The sequence below is a fragment of the Copadichromis virginalis genome, linkage group LG8, assembly GCF_057382275.1.
Source record: "Copadichromis virginalis isolate Kocher_CV1m ecotype Utaka linkage group LG8, C_Virginalis_male_GT1.1, whole genome shotgun sequence".
NCBI lineage: Eukaryota > Metazoa > Chordata > Actinopteri > Cichliformes > Cichlidae > Copadichromis > Copadichromis virginalis.
This window is the reverse complement of record NC_140625.1, coordinates 14,645,758-14,664,758: the sequence shown is the minus strand read 5'-3', so window position 1 is coordinate 14,664,758 and position 19,001 is coordinate 14,645,758. Positions and strand designations below refer to the sequence as shown.

The window sequence follows — 19,001 nt, the reverse complement described above, 5'->3', positions numbered from 1 at the left end:
ACGTCAGACAGTTGAGCTTATTCTGCAGAGGTGCATGGATATCAACCTGCATGGAAAGAAGGCTGCGGGTGCTGGCACAGCTAATGTTAGACACACTCAGCAGACTGATCAGTGTACAATTTCATGCACTGGGCTGAACGCCACATTTCACATTCAAGCCGCATTTAAAAACAATCTGATTATCGAAGAATGTGATTAAGAGACTCTAAATCCAAATGCAGAGACAACACTTAACCACATTGCTAAAAGTGTGCTAAAATGTTTCTGTCTTCTGGCTTGTTTTCTTACTTTCATCCAAGTCACTTAGTCTGACATTTTTTTCCTCACATTTAATGATTAGTATATTAGTCCCAAAGACTATCAATAGATCTGTTTCCTATACCCTCTTCAATTATCAAATTAGCTACCAATTTACAGCTGCCATGTTAAGATGCATGTGTACCTAATGCAGTAAGTGTCACTTGACGCGCCATCAGATCTCAAACAGTTTATAACATCATGTGGCTACTGTGGCTAGTTCTGTCACCCTCACTGAATTTGAGCTGTGAGCCACATTAACGTCTGAACGACAGAACGCCACTGCTTTAAAGGATTAATGAAGCCAGCAATGCTATTAAATGTCCCATTTTGGGAGTGTGCACAAGTGCACTTATGTTGCACATCTCTGTGTGATAAGTGGGCTGTTATCATGAGTGAACCTTCACAGCTGAGGTGCTGAATCAAGGCACACAAAAACACTTCCCAAAGTCAATGGGGTTTACTGCTGGACGCAAACAAACTGAAATTACTCAAGGACAAGTCTGTTCATGCAGTCTCCAAGGTAGAGGGAAAAAAGAAAGAAAAAGGAGGGAGAGAAAATGGTTTATAGGGCAATATATTAGAGAATAAAGCGTAAGAGAATTGCTGAAGTTTAGCTGGGCTCATGGTGTACTGTTGTTTCTATATTTCATGCTCTGTCACAGCTCAGCAAAGCTTGCCTAACGTTGTTAGGCTCACACAGTGGTGTGTACATGGACAAAAGACTGAGTGAACATGAGAGAGAGGGTGAGTGGGGTAGATGAGAGAGCACGTTCAAGTGGTACGGCAATGTCTTTCTAAAACATCTATTGTCTGCGTGTGTGTGTGTGTGTGTGTGTGTGTGTGTGTGTGTGTGTGTGTGTGTGTGTGTGTGTGTCCCTCCATGCCTTCCAGCAGCAGACAGAAACGGACTGCATGCACTCGACTGACTGAGAGTGTAGTCTGATTGGTGCTGAAGGCACAGTCTTGTTGCTACAGAGATGCACAAACAAAAGATTCTGCTGAATGAAAAGCAAATAAACTGTATGATGTCAAACTACACTGACAGTACGAGCCAGATTTAAGTTTTAATCATGAATTCAGCAATATTTACGGAGCCATGCTCGAGCCTGGGCATTGAAAAAACACGCCTGGTTCCTTATCTTGGCCTACAACACTCACAAAAGAGAGCCTACATCTCCAGACTTCTGCTTCATGGTTAAATAAAACAAAACAAACAAAAAAACCCCAAGAGAACCTTGAAACAATAAGACAAGGAAGCCTTGACAGACTTAACTGTTAAACGTGGAGCAACTGCAAGCAAAGCATCGACAGCAGTGGGCAGGAATCAAGAAAGATGAAAGCCCAACTGGAGACTGATTGCTGAATAAATAATGACATCCACTGTGGGGAAATGTGATCGGCCTCTCTGAAAATCAATAACTAACAACCAGACCATGATGCCCTGAGTGACTCAGCAACAACTTCAATACACTGCAGACGGTCGATATCAACTGCCTGTTCTTGTTCCGGGAGACATGACCTAAAAAAAAAAAAAAAAAATTTAAAAAAAGAGGGAAAAAAAGGCAGGAGGAAAACTGGAAACACTTCTAAATAGGTTTCTGTGAGGGCGGTTGGGAAGATCAGGCTTTGGAAGAAAGTCAGTCAAAACTGCCAGATGTGCGGCACATTCAAAGCTTCTCACAAACTCCTGTGTGCCGCTGTTCTGACAGCGAATCAGAGATTCAGAAGGCACACACCAGAACAATGGATTAATGCAGCCTTTCTTGCAGATGCACTGAGTGAATCTATCTTATTCATACAAAAAGGAATAGCGTTGTCTCTTCCACAAAGGAGTTTGTTCAGCTACACATAAACCTTTCTCAACCCAAAACTCTGAAAAATCTGTGTTTTACTCTGAAAACTCACAGCTATGTTTGACGGGCAAACTGAGGAGCCTCTAAAACACAGAAAGGGTTATTTTGTGGGTCAACAAATAGATATCCATGATCACACTAAATTCATATTTTAATTAATCCTTTGGCAGGGTTTCATTGCATTGGTTTCACTGAGCCTAGGTCATTCCATCTGCCCATTCAGTCCCCTCTGCCCTGCCTCATTTGCAGCACATACTGTACAGCCGAGCTAGGAGGAGGTGGGATTTTGTTTGACAAATCCGGCTTAGTCAGATTTTGGGTGCATCATAGAAAAACATCAAAATGCAGGCTTTGATTAGATAAGCTTTGATGAGACAGTGGATTTGATCCATAGCTGAGGGGTTAGCGAATCCTCAGTAAGCGTTTCTGTAAGACTATAAAAGAGAGCGCAGCACATTTCTTAAGCCAACAACGCAAATGAGCAGCATCACTCAATTGCAAAAATTAAATACCTCTTTAAGGCTGCCATTAACTGCCCCCGACCCGACCCGAGTGTGCTCAATGTGAGAGAAGTGCTTGATTGGTTAGACAGCGCTGCCCCTTACCTGCGCTCTCGATGAGGCAACGGCTGCTGCTGCTGCCGTGTGATGAAGGTGGTACCCCACACGGGGCTGCTGTGGCTGTTCCTGAGCCAGCCCACAGGGGGTGACGAAGGGTAGGGGGTACTTCGAAAGCCATGGTCCGACTCGGTCTCTGCAGTGAGAGACGAGGCTGAACTCCCCATCACCACGGAGATAAGAAGTTAGTTTCTTCTGTTTTGGGGGTTTTCTTTCTTTGTATTTCCCTAAAGCACCAAATATGACAAGGGATCCACTGTTGCACCCAGTTGGGCACACAGGAAGCCTTCAGAAGAACACAAACAACCCTTATCATGTGGTCTTTGCTTCCCGTTGGCAATTTTCAGCTACGAATATGAAGAATTTCCTCCTTCAAATAACACCAAGGATCCCTCTGGGAAAGAAAGTATTTATAACAAAAAAAGAAAAGAAAAAAAACAGCAACAGGATGGCAAATAGAAAAAAGAAGAAGAAGGGTACTCAAATGAGTTTAACTTGCAGGTGGCCAAGTATCCACAACAGGGTGGAAGTTCTCAATTCAAACAGTAAATTGAGGCAAGAAGCGGCGATTCCAATGGAACAGCTGGCGTCACAGAGGAGAAAATAAAATTTTCTCACAGCAAAGCCTTGTAATTCTCCCTTTTGTAGACTTTAAGCTTGTAACACTCTGCACCAAGTCTTCCATAGTGCCACTCATAATTCCTTGCGTGTTCATTCTCACACATCTCCCCAGCCTGTGCAGCAAAAGTCTTGTGCTGCTTCCTCTTCCTTTCACACATGCTCGGAAAAATGTCTCAAAAAAAAGGAAAAGGAAAACGTGTGCACGTAAAAGTGTTCACTGTCTTAAAACTTTGCAGCAACAAAACCAGACACCTCCAAAAAGTGTTACGTTTAAGATAAACTCGCAAAAGGACACCAAGATGACCCCACTGTCCATGAAGTTAGCTGATAATGTTGCAGATTAGTAGTGGCACAGATGATGTTGTAGAAGGGGCAGGGGGGGGGGGGGGGGGGGGGGGAGTCACACAAAAGTTATTTGCAAGAAGGAAATCAATGCATCGCATTTCGTGGGAGCAGTGTTGGCAACACTACAAGTATGCAAATAGCCAAGTGTCCCCTTTCAGACATTCAGTCTGACTAACAGCTGCTGTGGAGGTTTACCAGTAAAACAGCCCAGCTGCATTTCTCTCACAGGAGAAAACATAATGTTTGAAAGCGTGAGGAAGGGCCATTTCACACAGATCAATTCGGAAATGTGCAGAATCCCTGCACTTCACGTGAATTAAATCTCAAAGCAACACCGGCCACAGCACGAACATGTTTACAACTCAGTTTCAACTTTTGAGCAATATCCAAGTAAACACCCGAGAGCAATGCTCCGTGTCATGCTGCGGTGCTGTGCCAGCACAAGGACTGGAGATGATCCTAGATTCTTCTGTCTGAGAGTCACAGCTTAATTTCTGTCTGATCCCACAGCCTAGGCAGGCCACTTCAGTTCATCATCTTGCGCTCGGATTTATGCGGGGTTGCCAGTTTGTCATAGCAGGTCTATGCATGCGAAGCGACACAGGGAAAGGAGTATCCCCACAGCCACGGCGTCAGAGACTAACTACATTTGCATGGGTGATTTTAGGAGTATCGACAGTTTGTAAACACCCCGGTGCTCCCTGGTCTGCTTGAGCTTTGATAGGCATCAAGTATTAGCTGATCGCTGTGCCCACGGGTCGCTCGCATGGGATCGGATCCGTAGTTTGGCTTTACGGGTTCGGTGAACGTCACACTAAAAACACACGCGTATGTGAGCTTTCAACTAAGTCCTGTTAGCATAACTGCAAAGCGTTACTCATTTGAAAAAGAAAGAAAAAAGGTGATCAGTTTCCACAGCGGTACACAGGGCCATGGAGAGTAATGTGCATGAAGCAGGAAGCGATCCGCAGGCTTTGGGAGAAGCGTGAATACCCGAAGATGTTTCGTTCGTCCAGGCAGGAGAAAGAAGAAGAAGGAGCACTCGGTCGCAAATTTCACCATCTTCCGCCGGCTCCACTCCTGCGTGCGCTCATCTCATATTTCCAGCGTTTGGGATGTTAGTCGCTGAGCCTCGCTGCCTTACATCAGGAGACATCCTCGCCCCGGTCCCGTTATCGCCTTGGATGTGAGCTTGTTCGCAGTGTAAAAGCCGCTCCTCCCCATAATGCTTCTACATCTGGGTCCCGCTACGCGTTCCCAGCCTCCCATGCTCCCGTTATGTATTTTTCCATGTTTTAAGTCTCCCTCACTGATAGCCTGAGCGCAGTGGACGAGGATGCAATCTCCTCCAGCGGATTACTGGAGTGTCGGTAGAGCGCAGGCGCACTGGCCCTGGCGAGCAGAGCAAAGCTGGAAGGCTGCGTTCAAGAGATTTAAATAAACCCCAGTAGAGTCCAAGCTTTAGAGGTCTCGCTCATTATTGTGAATAGGAGCGACGTTAGTAATGAGTGTGTACGGCAGCACAGGGGCAAGATGAGGCATGCCAGCCGTAGGAGAGCACGAGAATAAGAACAATACACACTGTTACAGCTGTCTAGCCTAAATGTTATGTGTTTTTCTGTTGGTTTCCGGAGACAGATTTCTCCTTTGGTCACTTGCAGGCAGAGCACTGAAGGGTTAAAGCAGAAGACAGCGGTGACTGCAACACTCATCACTGCTCAACTGTCCCTGCACATTACTGAGATAAGCCTTCAAACTTCCCCCACTGCTCTCTTCCACTTCATGTAACTTTGCTGCCCTCATTCCTGATCCCTTCCTCTATCTTTGAACTCAGTGTTCACCAGCAAAATACACACATGAAAACACAGGAGTGGCCAGAACATTAACAGGCTCAAACCACATCTTTTTTTTTTTTTTTTTGCTTTTTCTCCATTTTCTTCTTTAATAAAGTTAAGTCTACCTGAGCTACAGATCGTGGAGAGACTGACTGCATGGCCAATTATCTGTCTGGACCTCAGCTTTTTGTAACTGCAAGGGTGTAATCTTCATGACTCCTCAGTGGAATGTGTAAAGACATAAACTGGTTTGTCTGGAAATGTTCCAATTACAATTCCAGTGAACAAGCAAGCCTACAGTATGTAATGCAGCTGCTGATGTAGACTCAAGTCCAAGCTCGACACCGGAGGGTGTTGCTCAAGACCAACTGCTTCTCGCGGAAAGACGTAAACAGGGAGCTTACTGTATTAGTAATACAATTCCATTTCCAAAAATGAAACGCTGCTTACACAACAACACTGGAGTGGTTTCACTTAAGCTCACTGAGTCACACTGACTGAGACAGGAGAAATCATCATCACTGTAGTACTGTAATAGATAGATGGGTTACTAAAGAGTGCAGATCTGGCAAAAAAGAGAGGGAGAGGGAGAAAGAGAGAGAGAAGGGGTAAGAGAGGAAGGAGTCAAGGGACTGCAACCCTTTGTTATGGGTGCACCTGTCCAAGCACCACCTGTTCCACTGCAAGTCAGCACCAACAGCTGACACAGTTAGTGCCAGAGAGCGAGAGACAGAGACAGGGGTGAGAGAGATTAGGTTTCATTTCTAATCTCCAGGGACCCACTGGGAAAAAAAAGGGGAAAGGAGGTGGGATGTGAGCTGATTTTCACAGTACATTGTAAACTGTCATTTCTACACAACCCAGCGTGTTCGGGCTGACACTATATTTACTCCCACCAGTGAACAAAGCACAGCAGGAATAATTAACCCTTCATGATCATTCCAGGTATAAAAACAAAACACCTTTTATTGACACTCTAACGACAAAACTTCAGACTATTGCCACAGTCCAGGCCTCAAGACACACACACACATTCGTAATATTGTCCAACCAGCTGGAGTGCCCACGAGCAAGTTAATGTGTACCCCAGGCTGCAGTATGTCTGGTTCCTGCCTTATCTCCCTCCCCTAACCCTGCTGCCCCAAGCAGGCAGGGTTAAAGAACAAATGTCAGCGCTGTTATGGGGACTTAATGTCTCTCCTTGTGAGGTGAGGTGAATAAACTCCGACTGTTAAATACACGGGGCTCTCTCACATAATCAATCTATTTGTGTCCAAAGTGTAAGCCTGCCAGCTCTGTCACTAAAGCAGCCAGACGAAAACTCTGAACAATCCCATTGAGACGAGGACACAGCCGCCTGCTGCTACTGCCGGGGGGAACCTTACACACAAAGACACTCTTATTCTCAAATTTGGCCGACATTACCGACCCTCCCTGACATTACCCCACTTGGTGAAGTACTCTCAGGCACCGGTTGTTCTTACCTCGTTTCGGCTGAAGAGGAATTATTCCCGTTTTCAGTCGTCTGTACGTTAACTTTTCACAGCCATGGAAACGGTAAGTTCTCCCCCGGTTTTGTTCTTCACTCGCCGAGCTTCCCGGTCGTTAGTCAGCTCCCAGCTCTCTGCCGTCGACTCATACCTAACATATCTGTGTCAAACACGCGTATGTGCGCTTATTTCCACTCCGTCGTGTATTATCGATACTGATGCGACCGCGTCGGTTTACCTCAAACAGCTCGGAGAGGAAGGAGGGGGGAATTCTAAAGAGCAAACAGCGATCAAGTCGTACGCTAAATACGTACCAAGGGCTGTTATCTAAAGCTAACCGCAAGTAAAATTACGTAAGAAGAAAAGGAGAATGCCAAAATGGAAAACTCCATTTCCCGTGATTAACGCGGATCTTTCAACAAGGATATCCGGGTACGGTCACCGTCGCCTAATGCAAATATGTAATAAAGATATATTTAATGACTCGCTAAAGCGAGTTTACGCAGAACCTTTAAGATTTCGTGTTTTTCTTTCATTTTTTCTAGCTTATACTGTACAAAGGTCCTTCTTATGATAAATGGTACATTTTAATCTTATTAGTCTCGAAACCAGCTAGCGGCACTATATCGCCATCCAGTGGTCAATGGTATGAACCACATCTGAAATTATTGTTTCGGACCGTCGGTAGAAGCCACCCAGGCCAGGGAGGCTAATATTGCAATGCAAAAGATATGATCTTCAGCTTTACAGGCATAGCATTCTGACCACTGCCAAATGAGTGAGTAACACTGATTATCTCTTCAGTATCTCTTCAGGACTATTAGACCAGAGTTGTCAAACGTATGCGAAATAATTTCATCTTAATTATTAAAGGGACATAAAATGCTACACATATAAAGGCTACTTTACATCACTGAGCCCTGCTCTCAAAAATTGACATACATGTCACACTGTCTGTGAAGCTGGATTTAAGAAATACGTGTTTAAAGTTAACGTTTTAAAAACATGTTTAGCGCCATCTTCTGTCAACAAGGAACGTGGTTGGTTGGTTGTCTAATGTTCGAGTTTGTAAAGCACCAGTGCCTATCAGAGGGGAGAGGGACAATATCTGGTTTAATGGGTTTCCCCTCCAGTTTTGTTATTTAAATATAGACGAGTGGTATCCACAGAAACATCAACTGATCCTCTTGTTCATCCGATGACACCTACACAGACATGTCGGGAGCAGAAAAAGGACCTCTCATAGATCCTGAAAGGGCAGGTTGCATCACACAATTCATTGAATCAACAGCAAAAGAACACCAAAACTATGCTTCACATCTGAAAAAGATTGTAATGAATCTCCTACTCTGTCTTGTTTCCACCACAATAGAATCGCACGTCCTGCACAGCTCTATTTCTCAATGTGCTTTGAGACCAGTTTTCCATCAAAAATCTCTATTTTCTGCACTATTCACTTGCATACTACACACCAGTCTACTGTTGTGTACAATGTTGTCGGTCGGTGGTTTTCTTTTCGTGTTTTCCCCAAAAATGACCTCTGACAAGAAAGCCTAATTTCTGCTTTTCAATACTAAAGAAATTTTTTAACTTTTACAAATTATGTCAAATTGCAAGACAATTACCTATGTCTCTAATAAAACCTCTGTAACCTCTGTAAAACCTCTGTAAGAAATTTCTTTCATGCAGATACCTTTGCAGATTTTAGAAAAACATGGGGGGGAAATGTAAGCTACTTGAGGAAAAAAACAAACAGCTAGAAGAGGAAAACCATATATTGAAGCATGAGAACGTGGATATGGTAAAACCTTAACAATGCACACATCCAAGTTGTGTTCGAAAAGAACAGAAGTAATTTCAGAATAAAAAACATCTGGAAGAGATGCAAGAATTGGAGCACAAATACAAAGATCTGGAAGAGAAGAATAATCTTTATGCAGCTACAAGAGATGGACAGCATAAAAAGTCAGCATGCACAGCTGGAAGAAAAACATAAACAGCTGGAGCACATATACCAAATAATGGAGGGAAAGATGCATCTGGAAGTGGCAGAGCTGGAAGCGAAGTTGAAAGATGCACACACAATACATGATACATCATGATCATGATACACATGACTACAAGCAATTTCAGCAAAGCAAACAAATAGAAGAAAAACAAGAACTGCAGCAGAAATGTAAAGCATTTGAGATGAAGAACCAACAGCTGCAGAACAGAAATGCAGCAGGAGAAAATAAAACAAGTGCAAGATTACGAAAAACTGGTAAAAAAGCACAAAGAAGTGGAGGCCAGAAATTCTGAAATACTCAAAACATACAATGAGAGGCAAAATATAAAAAAACAGAGAAACTCAAAAGGACAAGACAGAACAGCTGCAAAATTGTGCAGTGTTTTAGCCGAAGAATAAAATAAATAATGTAGTTTAAAATAATAAACTGTGGAACAAAAACAGAACTCGTGGAACATCAGGCGACGAGGAGGAGGCCAAGAAAAAAAGCAAAGAAAGGAAAAAGAAGAAAAAAATAAAATGGGAGAAAGAGCCGGAGAAAAAGAAAAAAGGCTCCTGGTCCTGGGTGACCAGAAACAGGAAACATTCTGCTGACAAGAGTGCGCACGAGGCTGCTGGGGGTTCAGCAGGCTGGACAACAGTCGCTTCCACATCCCTCCTTTCTCCACCTGGCCTCCATTCCATTCTGTTCCACTTCTCCATCTCTTCCTCCACCTCTCTTAAATCAACGCTCACTGATCTTTCTCTCCATCATCATCCATCATTCACCATATCCACCTTCCAACTGTTAAATAATAATAATGATCCTCTTGTAATTTGCTAAAACTATAAGTGTACTTTCAGGGCGTAGCACCGCGGGAAAGAAGGACACCTTTTTGGGAAATCATAAGGATGGTGCAGCATTTCCAACCTTTCATCAGCCTCTAGAAATGATATCAGTGATGAAGTTACTTTGGTTGATATGGTTGATGGATTTTCCCCATTAAAGAATAGAGTCATCAACATATAATGTACACATCAGAATAAAATGAGAGTTGGGCTTTAACAGAATGTTTCATTTTGATGGTCTCAAATCACTTTAATGAAACCAACAAAAACAACTTAAAACCTAAAAACATACAAACATGGTTCACACACACAACATCAATCTCTGATGTCCTGTCCTCTCATTGTTTCTGCTCAATATTATTATTTCTCCCATTTCAGAATCCAGACAACAGCAGAGAACATCTGGTAAAACTGTGTCTCTACAGTTTTTGGGGGGGATCTTCCTCACATTGTTTCCTGTGATTTCTTTGTTGCTGTGTCTCTCTCTTTCTTTAACAATATCAGTTCTCACTGATGAGTTCTAACCTCGATGTCCAATTATCCTGCACGCCTGAGATTCATCCATTCATCAGCATCCTGCAAAAGTTAAACCTTGTATCTCCTCATCATGCTGTGACAGATTTGTCATGCGTTGTTTTTCATTCCAGCTTGTTTCCACTTGTTCATTGAGTTTTATGGCCTAGTGAGGACTAAATCAGGGATACCAAACTCATTTTATATTGTGGGCCACATACAGCTAATTTTTATCTTAAGTAAGCCATTTCTCCACGTGATAAAGTGGTAAATAAGTTTAACACCCCTGTATTAGAACAAGAAGCAGAGCTTTGAAATGTCCTTTAAGATGCCTGGAGAATTATTCATGAGGACTACTTAAAGAAGATACAAGATAGCCTGCCTAAGGGAATTCAGACTGTGTTGAATAATAAAGGCGGTCATGCCAATTATTGACTTTGAAGCTTGTTGGAATTGTATACTCTGCATGGTCATGGGCGATCAAGGCTTATTGATGCATTGGGGAGTTAAAAGGCTGCCCCATGTGGTTGAATCGCAGAGACAACCTACTGTACCTCAAACTGCTAAAAAAGTTCATGCTGGTTCAAACAGAAAGGTGTCAGAATACACAGTGCATCACAGTTTCTTGTGTATGGGGCTGACCCCATTACAGTGAACCCATTACCAGATCCTGACAGCTTGGTATTAGGCTTGTAAGGACAGAAATCACTCTTGGTGATGATTATATTATGCATTTCTTCAAGACAAATTTTGTGTAAGTGTACTGTGGTTCTAAACAGACAGAAATTTAGAGGAGTTCCTGCGCTGCAGATCCGGAGTAAGTGGGATCACCCTTAAAAACAACCTTCAGCTATGATTTCTATGTAGCCCACATGTAGTTCATGTAGAAACTATGTAGCCAGTAGACATCGCAGAATGTGAGGTAACATGTTCATGATGGCTAAACATCTAAGATAATGAGAAGTTGAAACTACCTGAACATAGAAACTGGACAACAGGAAGTATCAGTGTATTGTAAACTCTAACTCTGAGTCACACATGGTAAAAGTTTAATTAGAGGTAAATATTCTTCCCATCACCATAAAAAGACATCCCCAAGTTGTCCTTGATCACAGATGCAGATGTAAGCAATGTGAAAAAAAGATCTAATAATTTCAACAGGTGTTACTGAATGAAAAACTATTAAAAACTAAGTACATCCTTTCTGCTTCCATAGGAATTAAGCGGGTAAGTAGCAGCCAGGTGCTGCTAATCAAATGCACTTGATTAACTGATCATCAACAAGTTTGAGCACCTCTATAAGCAGCAGCATTTGGTAGTATATTGGTCTGAAGCATTCAGGTGTGTGTTAATACAATGATTAATACCAAATGGTTAAAAAAAAAAAAAAAACAAGCACAGCATATCTGCACGAACGCCTCATACGAACTGTCAAACACAAGGAGGAAGGTTGATGACTTGGGTTTGTTTTTCAGCAACAGCACCTAACCACCTCACAGTCACTGAGTCAACCATGAACCCTCTGTATCCCAAATGATTCTAGAGTACAATGTGAGGCTGTCTGTCCCGACAGCTAAAACTTAGCTGAAACTGGATAATCCAACAGGACAATGATGTCAAGCACAGCAGCAAATCTACAACAGAATAGCTGAAAGAGAAAATAATTCTATTCAATCTCCATTGAAATGCTGTGATGGGACCTTAAAAGAGCAGTGCATATACAACTGCCCGCAAACCTCAATGAACTGAAGCAATGTTGTAAAGAAGAGAGACCCAAAATTCCTCCACAATGATGCAAGAGACTAATAGTCATACAGAAAATGATTACTTCAGTTTTTGCTGCTACAGGTAGACCTACAAGCTACTGAACCATGGCCTGTACAAAGTTTTTCACAGGAATACAGAGTCTTGTATAAGCTTTCTTTTTCACCTAACCATAAAACATATAAAACAGCCAATAATTTTGCCAAAGGAATTACAAAACCTAAAGTACATGAAATGAGACTGCCTTTGTTGTTTATGTTCAGCCTGAGCATACTGTAAATTGACTGTAATAAAAATGTTCTATAATTGCTCTATATAGAAATATTCAATACATTTTAAAACCTTGAGTTAGAGAAAGCTGTAGCATATATAATAATACTAATGATGCATTATATGGCATCACTAGGCCCTTTTATATGCCAGCTTCTGTTTCAGTGCCCAGCAAAGTGTGACAGCTTGTGTTTTCTGCTGTCACACTTTGCTAACTAAGACTAAAGTCACTTATAACTGTGTCCTTCCATAACCTCACCCAGCTTGCTGTTCCTGGCAACGACGCATTGCCTACATATAAAAACTGTGATTAAAAACATGATGATTACGGAGGGGAGGCTGATAACAACCTGGTGAAAGATGACAATGTCAATTGACAGTGAAGAACCCTTGACCCTGACGCCATGGCTTCTACAATAAAAAATCAGATTTACTCTTATTTTAAATAAGTATATATTATATGGCATTATAATTGTTTCAAAAACATTATATTGGTGATGGGTCATTATGAACATTAGAACAATTTACTGTTGCTTGACTTAGACTTACAAGTCAGGAAGCCTAATGTGGCAGAGACCATTCTTACAAAACATGTTCCCACTAAACTGAAACTTTGAAGCAAACAAATGAAGGGAACTAAAGAGATTGCAATACTTCAAATAAGGCTGGTTCAAAAAGCAAGTCAGTCGACACAGACTCGTGTTAATTTTTATGGCAGAAATGAACATATTTACAGCCTGATTTTTTTTTTTTAAAGAAAGGATATTGGTCGGATATTGATCTCCTGCATTATTAGAGACGTAAACGCTAACAGTCAGGTGTTTCATGTATTGGCTGCTAGACAGTCCTAGACATATTCTAATGTGCTATATAAATGAATTGGAGCTCTGGTAAGAAATATTGATAAATTAGTTGACTTGCTGTGCAGTTCATTTTGGTAACAGATTGTTCAAGAAGTCTGTTTTATATACTGAAATTCTAGTTTTTCTAATAGTTGAGCTAATTAGCAAGTATCTGTGCCTGTACACTGAACCTGCACAGTCTGCTGACAGATCTTGTTAACCAAGCTTGATTGTCCCCCCTTCCCTTACCCCCCAAATTAAAATGGCAGTAGCCTTAAAAATACAGTTGAGGCCACATAGAAAATTGGAGCCCACAAAAAAGTGCTTTCTACATTTGTGTTCTAATGTTACTAATGGAGAGCCTTGATGTGTTACTTCAAAGAAGTCTCCTTTGGAGGTGAAAAAGATGCTTTTCATTTTTTGTACGATAAATTCATCCATCATATATTGTCTGGAAGAATCTTCAGTTATTAAGGGCTTTCTCTTAATTTATCAGTCAGCTGCATGTGTTTCCCCCGTATATGATAAAGGCATTCATATCAAACGACAGTGAGACACAGAAGCTTTGCAGGATTTGATGTTTGCCAGACGAGAATGTTATTCTGCAAAATCCTGGATTAAAAGGCAGGAAATATGGTGCAGAGGGTTTCTTTTTTAAATATGACTTTAAAAAAAAACAAACGTATTCAGCTACTTCAGCAGTGTTTAGGTTAAAATATTAAAATTAATGCAAAAGTAATTAACAACCAACAAAAACTACCATCAAGGTATGTTTGAGGTCAAATAAATCATCCCAAAATAAATAAAAGATTGTGATTAGGAGACAATAAAGTAATGAATAGTGATAAAGTCTGCTCCCTGCAGCTAGGTGCACGCACACTTGCTCCATCCACTCTCATGTAAAATATTACATCCAAGTCATAAACACTATCAAACATGGATGCTAGCTAGCTTCCTGGTTGATTAAATTAAGCCAATAGTCTAAAAACTTGCATTCTGCTGCAAGGCCACCGGATGGGGAGATATGGTTGTAAAAAGATTTCCAGTCCTGTAGAATTCTATGGGGTAAATATTTTCTTTGTTGATTGCTTCAGTTCTTGAGATTATTGTTATTACTTGGGAGTGAATTGTGTTTAAGAATGCACTGCACACCTAGCCTTCAACCTTTGCTAAAGTAATTTGAACACTGTAAGATTTTGTATAGTCCTATTTATGGTATTAGTATCAGTGCCAGCTAGTGGCACGCTGATGCTATCTAGTGGTTAACAGTATGAACCATGTTGGCTCCAAAACTTAATGTTCTTTTAAAATTAAAGACAAAAATATAAATTTGTAAGTAGCTACCTACAGTGTAATTATGTACTTTGTGATATTTGACAACTTTGCATACCATATCTTGTCATCAGACTCCTATTATTGCTGATCTACAACTTTACCTCCATAAAGCTGGTCTCAGGAGGGACTCTGATGACTTTCTTTCTTATAATTTTGACCCTAGTCTTTATTGATGCACACTCACAGTCACACCTACAGCCAATTTAGAATCGCCCAGTAACCATGGCAGGAAGCTGGAGTATGTGGAGAAAACCCACACAAGTACAGGAAAACTCCACACAGAAAGGGTAGAAAGCAGAGGAGAAAATGTGTTTGTGGGAGAAGAATAAGACAAGAAGAGGTGTGTGTGTGTGTGTGTGTGTTTCAGTGAACAGGAGATGGGTCAGCTAAAGGGTCAGATGGGTGTCTCAGGTCCTGTGTCAGGTTTTTGCTGCTGCTGTTTTTTTTTTGTTTTTGTTTTTTTGTTTTTGTTTTTGTTTTTAAGGCAGAGACCTCTTCTTTTATCCTCCACTTGTCCAGTTTCTTCAATTGACTATACCAAGATATACCAAGTTCTTGGCTAAAAGGTCTTTGAGAATCACTTTAAAAAAGAACTACTAGTTCATGCCGGTCAAACTGTTATGTACGGCATTATTTTTTTGATTCAGTGAAAGGAAGGGCTCACTAGTTCGCTCAGTCTTCTGGGGGAGCAGAGAAGGAGATGAGAGACAGGAAGGAGACAAGAGCAGGTGTGTGTGCATGTGTGTGTCTGTGTGAGGACACTTAATTAAACATAATCTCATCCTTTTCAATAACATCATGATAATACACACAAAAGCTGGTGAGTGCACTTCAAACATTTGTGTAAATATATTACACATAATATACAACATGATTGTTACTTCCGTACAATTGTGGGCATTTAAATTAAAAACAAACAAAACACATAGCTAGTTTTGATTCAGTACGCTAAACCCTAGCATGGCTGGGTTTACCCTTTACAAAATGTCTTGTGTTGATGAGTTAGTGAAATAACTTTATCACTGTGTCTTATGATACAACATACATCCTCTTTGTTGTTGATACTGGGTGTAACCGTGTATATCTTGCATCTGTCCATTGCCAGCTATTTTATTTTTTACAAATCCAGCCAACTCTCAAGTTAATGTGCTTTTTTCAATCTGACAAGCTTCAGTTTTCTGCATTCTCTTCAGCGTCCTCTTATCACCACACTGTGCCAGTGTTGCTGTGGCCCTTCCACTCCATCTTAGTCTGCTGTCCCTTTAAAACAGGGGAGAGATGTAAATGTCTTTGGAGTAAAGGGTAGCATGTGAAGCATTCAGTTGAGTGAGTCTGGATTACCTCTTTTAATGTCTGTGTCACTCGGGTTGTTTGAACAAGGAAAGTTCAAAGGATTAAGCCGATTCGCTAATGAAGAAGCGGGGCAAAGTCTAAAACCCATTAAACTCTTATTAATATAATTGTCCTGTCCGAAATCAATCATCACAATTGACTCTGGCCTGGAGACGGGGCACAAATAGTGGCTTCGATTTTGCACTAAAAAAGCGGTAAATATAATGGGATTAAAGAAACTCGCTAATTATAAATAGCATACTGTGTAATTTTACGGGGGGGAGAGACATGTTGCCACCAGCAAGGAGACACAAAGTTGAAATCCGGTGGATCACAGTGATTTATCTTCAGGGTTGAGCTAGGCGGAGCGAAGCATCCCCCCCGATAGACAGAAGCAGGCAGTCCGGGGCGGAGAAAAGTTACAGCTTGGTGGAGTTGTTTCTCGTGCTGCTACGGCTCGCTACACATTACCGGTGTCACAAACTAATTGTTTAGAACACAGTGACAAAAGCTAAGTAGTCGCTTGACTCTAGCTAACAAGAACGGCACCCGGGAATAGTTGAAAAGGAAACAAATACTTCTTCGACAAGAAGGTATGGAAATGACTGCATCTTACACTTTTTGTCCCCACTTGTGCACTTGTTCGCTATTCATTTCCTTTCCGCTTAATATCTCTGCTTCACTCTGTTTTCTGGACGATTTTTTTCATTTAAAAAAATCTTAGCTGGCCCACTTCAGTCAACTTTTTGTGGGTGTATTGTTTTCAAAGGCCAGTGTCGGTGCGTACACACAGTTGTCATGACAATGCTAGGGAAACCCTGCGCGAGGCACGTTGAGAGACACAAAAGGACCCCGGCTTAGCTTTGCTTTTAAACTTTTTTTTTAAATTAAAAAACCCCAAAGAGTGTTCTTTTTTTGTCTTTTACCCGTCAACGAGAAAGATATAAAAAACAAACAAACAAACAAAACAAAACCAAAAAAAAAAAAGCGGCTTTGTCAACATTTATTTATTAGTATCCTGTGTCAGTGGAAAGAGGAGCACTTCGGGGGAGGTAACGAGGTCAGAAGGATATGTGGAATCTGTTGGGCTAAGGTGTGTCCTGTGTTTATATGAGGCAGATTGTGACCCTGCCAGTCAGGAAAAGGATGCTTTTAGTCGGCCCTTTGCTGCTTTATGGTCAGCACACATGTGGAAATGACTGGCTTCTACAATAGAGAGTTAGCAACACACAATTGTCTTAGGGGAAAAGGAAAAAGATGTGTGTGTGTGTGTGTGTGTGTGTGTGTGTGTGTGAGTGTGTGAGAGAGAGAGAGAGAGAGAGAGAGAATGGAAGTAGTAGCTGTGTGAATGACAAAATAAATACATGTGTTACACTACGGTATGTTTGCATTTGTGTGTAGATGGTAGGAAACTGAGGACTGGGTAACATTAGGTGGTCATCAACTTACGGGTGGGGGTTTTTGAAGGTGGGTGGAGGGTAACTACAGTTCAGTCATACAGCAGACACACCAGACGGAGCAAATTGGGACCTACTGGCTGGAATGAAGCTGGCAACACGCAGGATAGGAAAGCTTTTCGCTCAGATGACTCATGGTTATGCTTGTTTACAGTCTTGTGCAAGGGAAGTTTTCACTATTCCAGGTGCTTAAAGATGAGTGTCTCGTGAACCGGTGCCATGCTTGTCATTAAGTGCAGTGCCAGCGAAATACTCTAACATTAGTAACCTCTGAATACAGTCCAAGCTGTGAGTACTAGGATCCCTAAATATACCTTTAAAATAATAATTATATTCCACAATAGTTCTCTCTTTATGGATATATGAAGGTATGAATTTATTGGTGCCTATTCTCAAAGCTTCCTTGACTGTCAGTGCAAAAGGCAAACATATTCATGGTTAAGCCTTTAAAATATAGTACAGTAGAGCACCACTTGTGCTAATCTGAAGCAGGCTGAACAAAACCTGGAATGAATGCATAATGGTGTAGTTTTAATAACAGGAGCTATTACAGTTGCATACTTCCTTTCCTCAATAGGAATCATGCTTTCAAAGATAATGCATGGCTGCATCGATCATTTATCCTCCCTTGGATCTGTGGCAACCTTCCGTCTCTGCTTGTGTGTCGGGGCATGCAGCCGCATCTCCTCAGCCTAGCTTGTGCCCGTAGGGCCTGGAAGCACATTTAAAAAAAAAGAAGAAAAAAAAGAGACACTAAACATACAAGCACACACACTCATTCACACACTCATGCACACGGGGGCAACATGAACAAACCTACATCAAAGATACATCTGTTTCTTATGCATGTTTGATGGGACAGGCAGGCAGCGGCTGGCTACTGCTCCTGCTTACCGTACAGCATGGATCAAGTATGCATGACTAGGTGGAAGGAAAGGAAAGGTGTATACCTTACAAATATGTGAAAAGAGAAATAAAACATGCCGTTTTTAAATGTTGCTTTAATCTTTTATCATCATACAGTAGGATTATCAAAATCTAGCTAGTGCTGGCAGAACTAGAGAGCGATAATAAAGCCGAGATACCAGTGAGTCAATAACACTTTGCTCTGTTGTGGAGTCGTCTTTTGTTCTTGCTGTTTGATGTATTGTTGTTCTTTTTATCTGTGAACAGCTGGTATAAATTGCTTTGTCTGGTTGTCTGTCTGTTGACCAAACTCTGCCATGCTGGGACACAAAAACTCAATCGACTGGTTCCCCAAACAAAGAGCACAAGGGCATTTATGCTCGGTGGAAGTCTCCATTTATTTTTGTTTCTTTATCACAATCAGTCCATTCCAGGGCACATTAGTCTCAGTTTAGTACGGTTTGCCACATCAGACGTAAAAATAAAAACAAACTAATAACTTCATTGCATGTCATGTAATCCCAATGCCCTCCTCTGTGATATCAGTATGATGTATTCAGTTAAAAGTAGGAACTTGACCTTACAGCACATTTCAGCATCCGCTGTCTTTTCTTAGCCAGAGATTTCCTACCATCAGCAAAAGATTGGCTCCTAATCCCTGTATTTTTATTTTATTTTTTTGGAC

The 19,001-nt window shown here is 41.4% G+C and overlaps 2 protein-coding genes and 1 long non-coding RNA gene across 5 annotated transcripts in view; 1 reads left to right on the top strand and 2 right to left on the bottom strand.

The window, feature by feature from the left end:
* capn15 (calpain 15) overlaps positions 1-7,416 on the bottom strand; it is a 43,772-nt gene extending 36,356 nt beyond the window's left edge. Inside the window, exon 1 of one of the 2 annotated variants that reach the window (XM_085466049.1) lies at positions 7,056-7,416. Coding sequence is in view for 1 of the 2 variants with exons in the window: in XM_085466048.1 (XP_085322174.1) it covers positions 2,759-2,937 (179 nt within the window). In the remaining variant the exon portion in view is untranslated. Of the gene's footprint in view, positions 1-2,758; positions 3,767-7,055 lie in introns of those variants that run through there. The other variant, XM_085466048.1, reaches the window with a different exon arrangement.
* An 8,341-nt stretch (positions 7,417-15,757) lies between these two features.
* On the bottom strand, positions 15,758-16,746 carry LOC146702964 (uncharacterized). Its single transcript, XR_014921935.1, has 3 exons — positions 16,570-16,746; positions 15,963-16,051; positions 15,758-15,881 (listed from the first exon to the last, which is right to left on the bottom strand). It is a non-coding gene; the product is annotated as an uncharacterized LOC146702964 (long non-coding RNA).
* ankfn1b (ankyrin repeat and fibronectin type III domain containing 1b) overlaps positions 16,486-19,001 on the top strand; it is a 161,103-nt gene continuing 158,587 nt past the window's right edge. The window contains exon 1 of one of the 2 annotated variants that reach the window (XM_085466044.1): positions 16,486-16,546. The gene's annotated coding sequence lies outside the window, so the exon portion shown is untranslated. Of the gene's footprint in view, positions 16,547-16,974; positions 17,047-19,001 lie in introns of those variants that run through there. The other variant, XM_085466045.1, reaches the window with a different exon arrangement.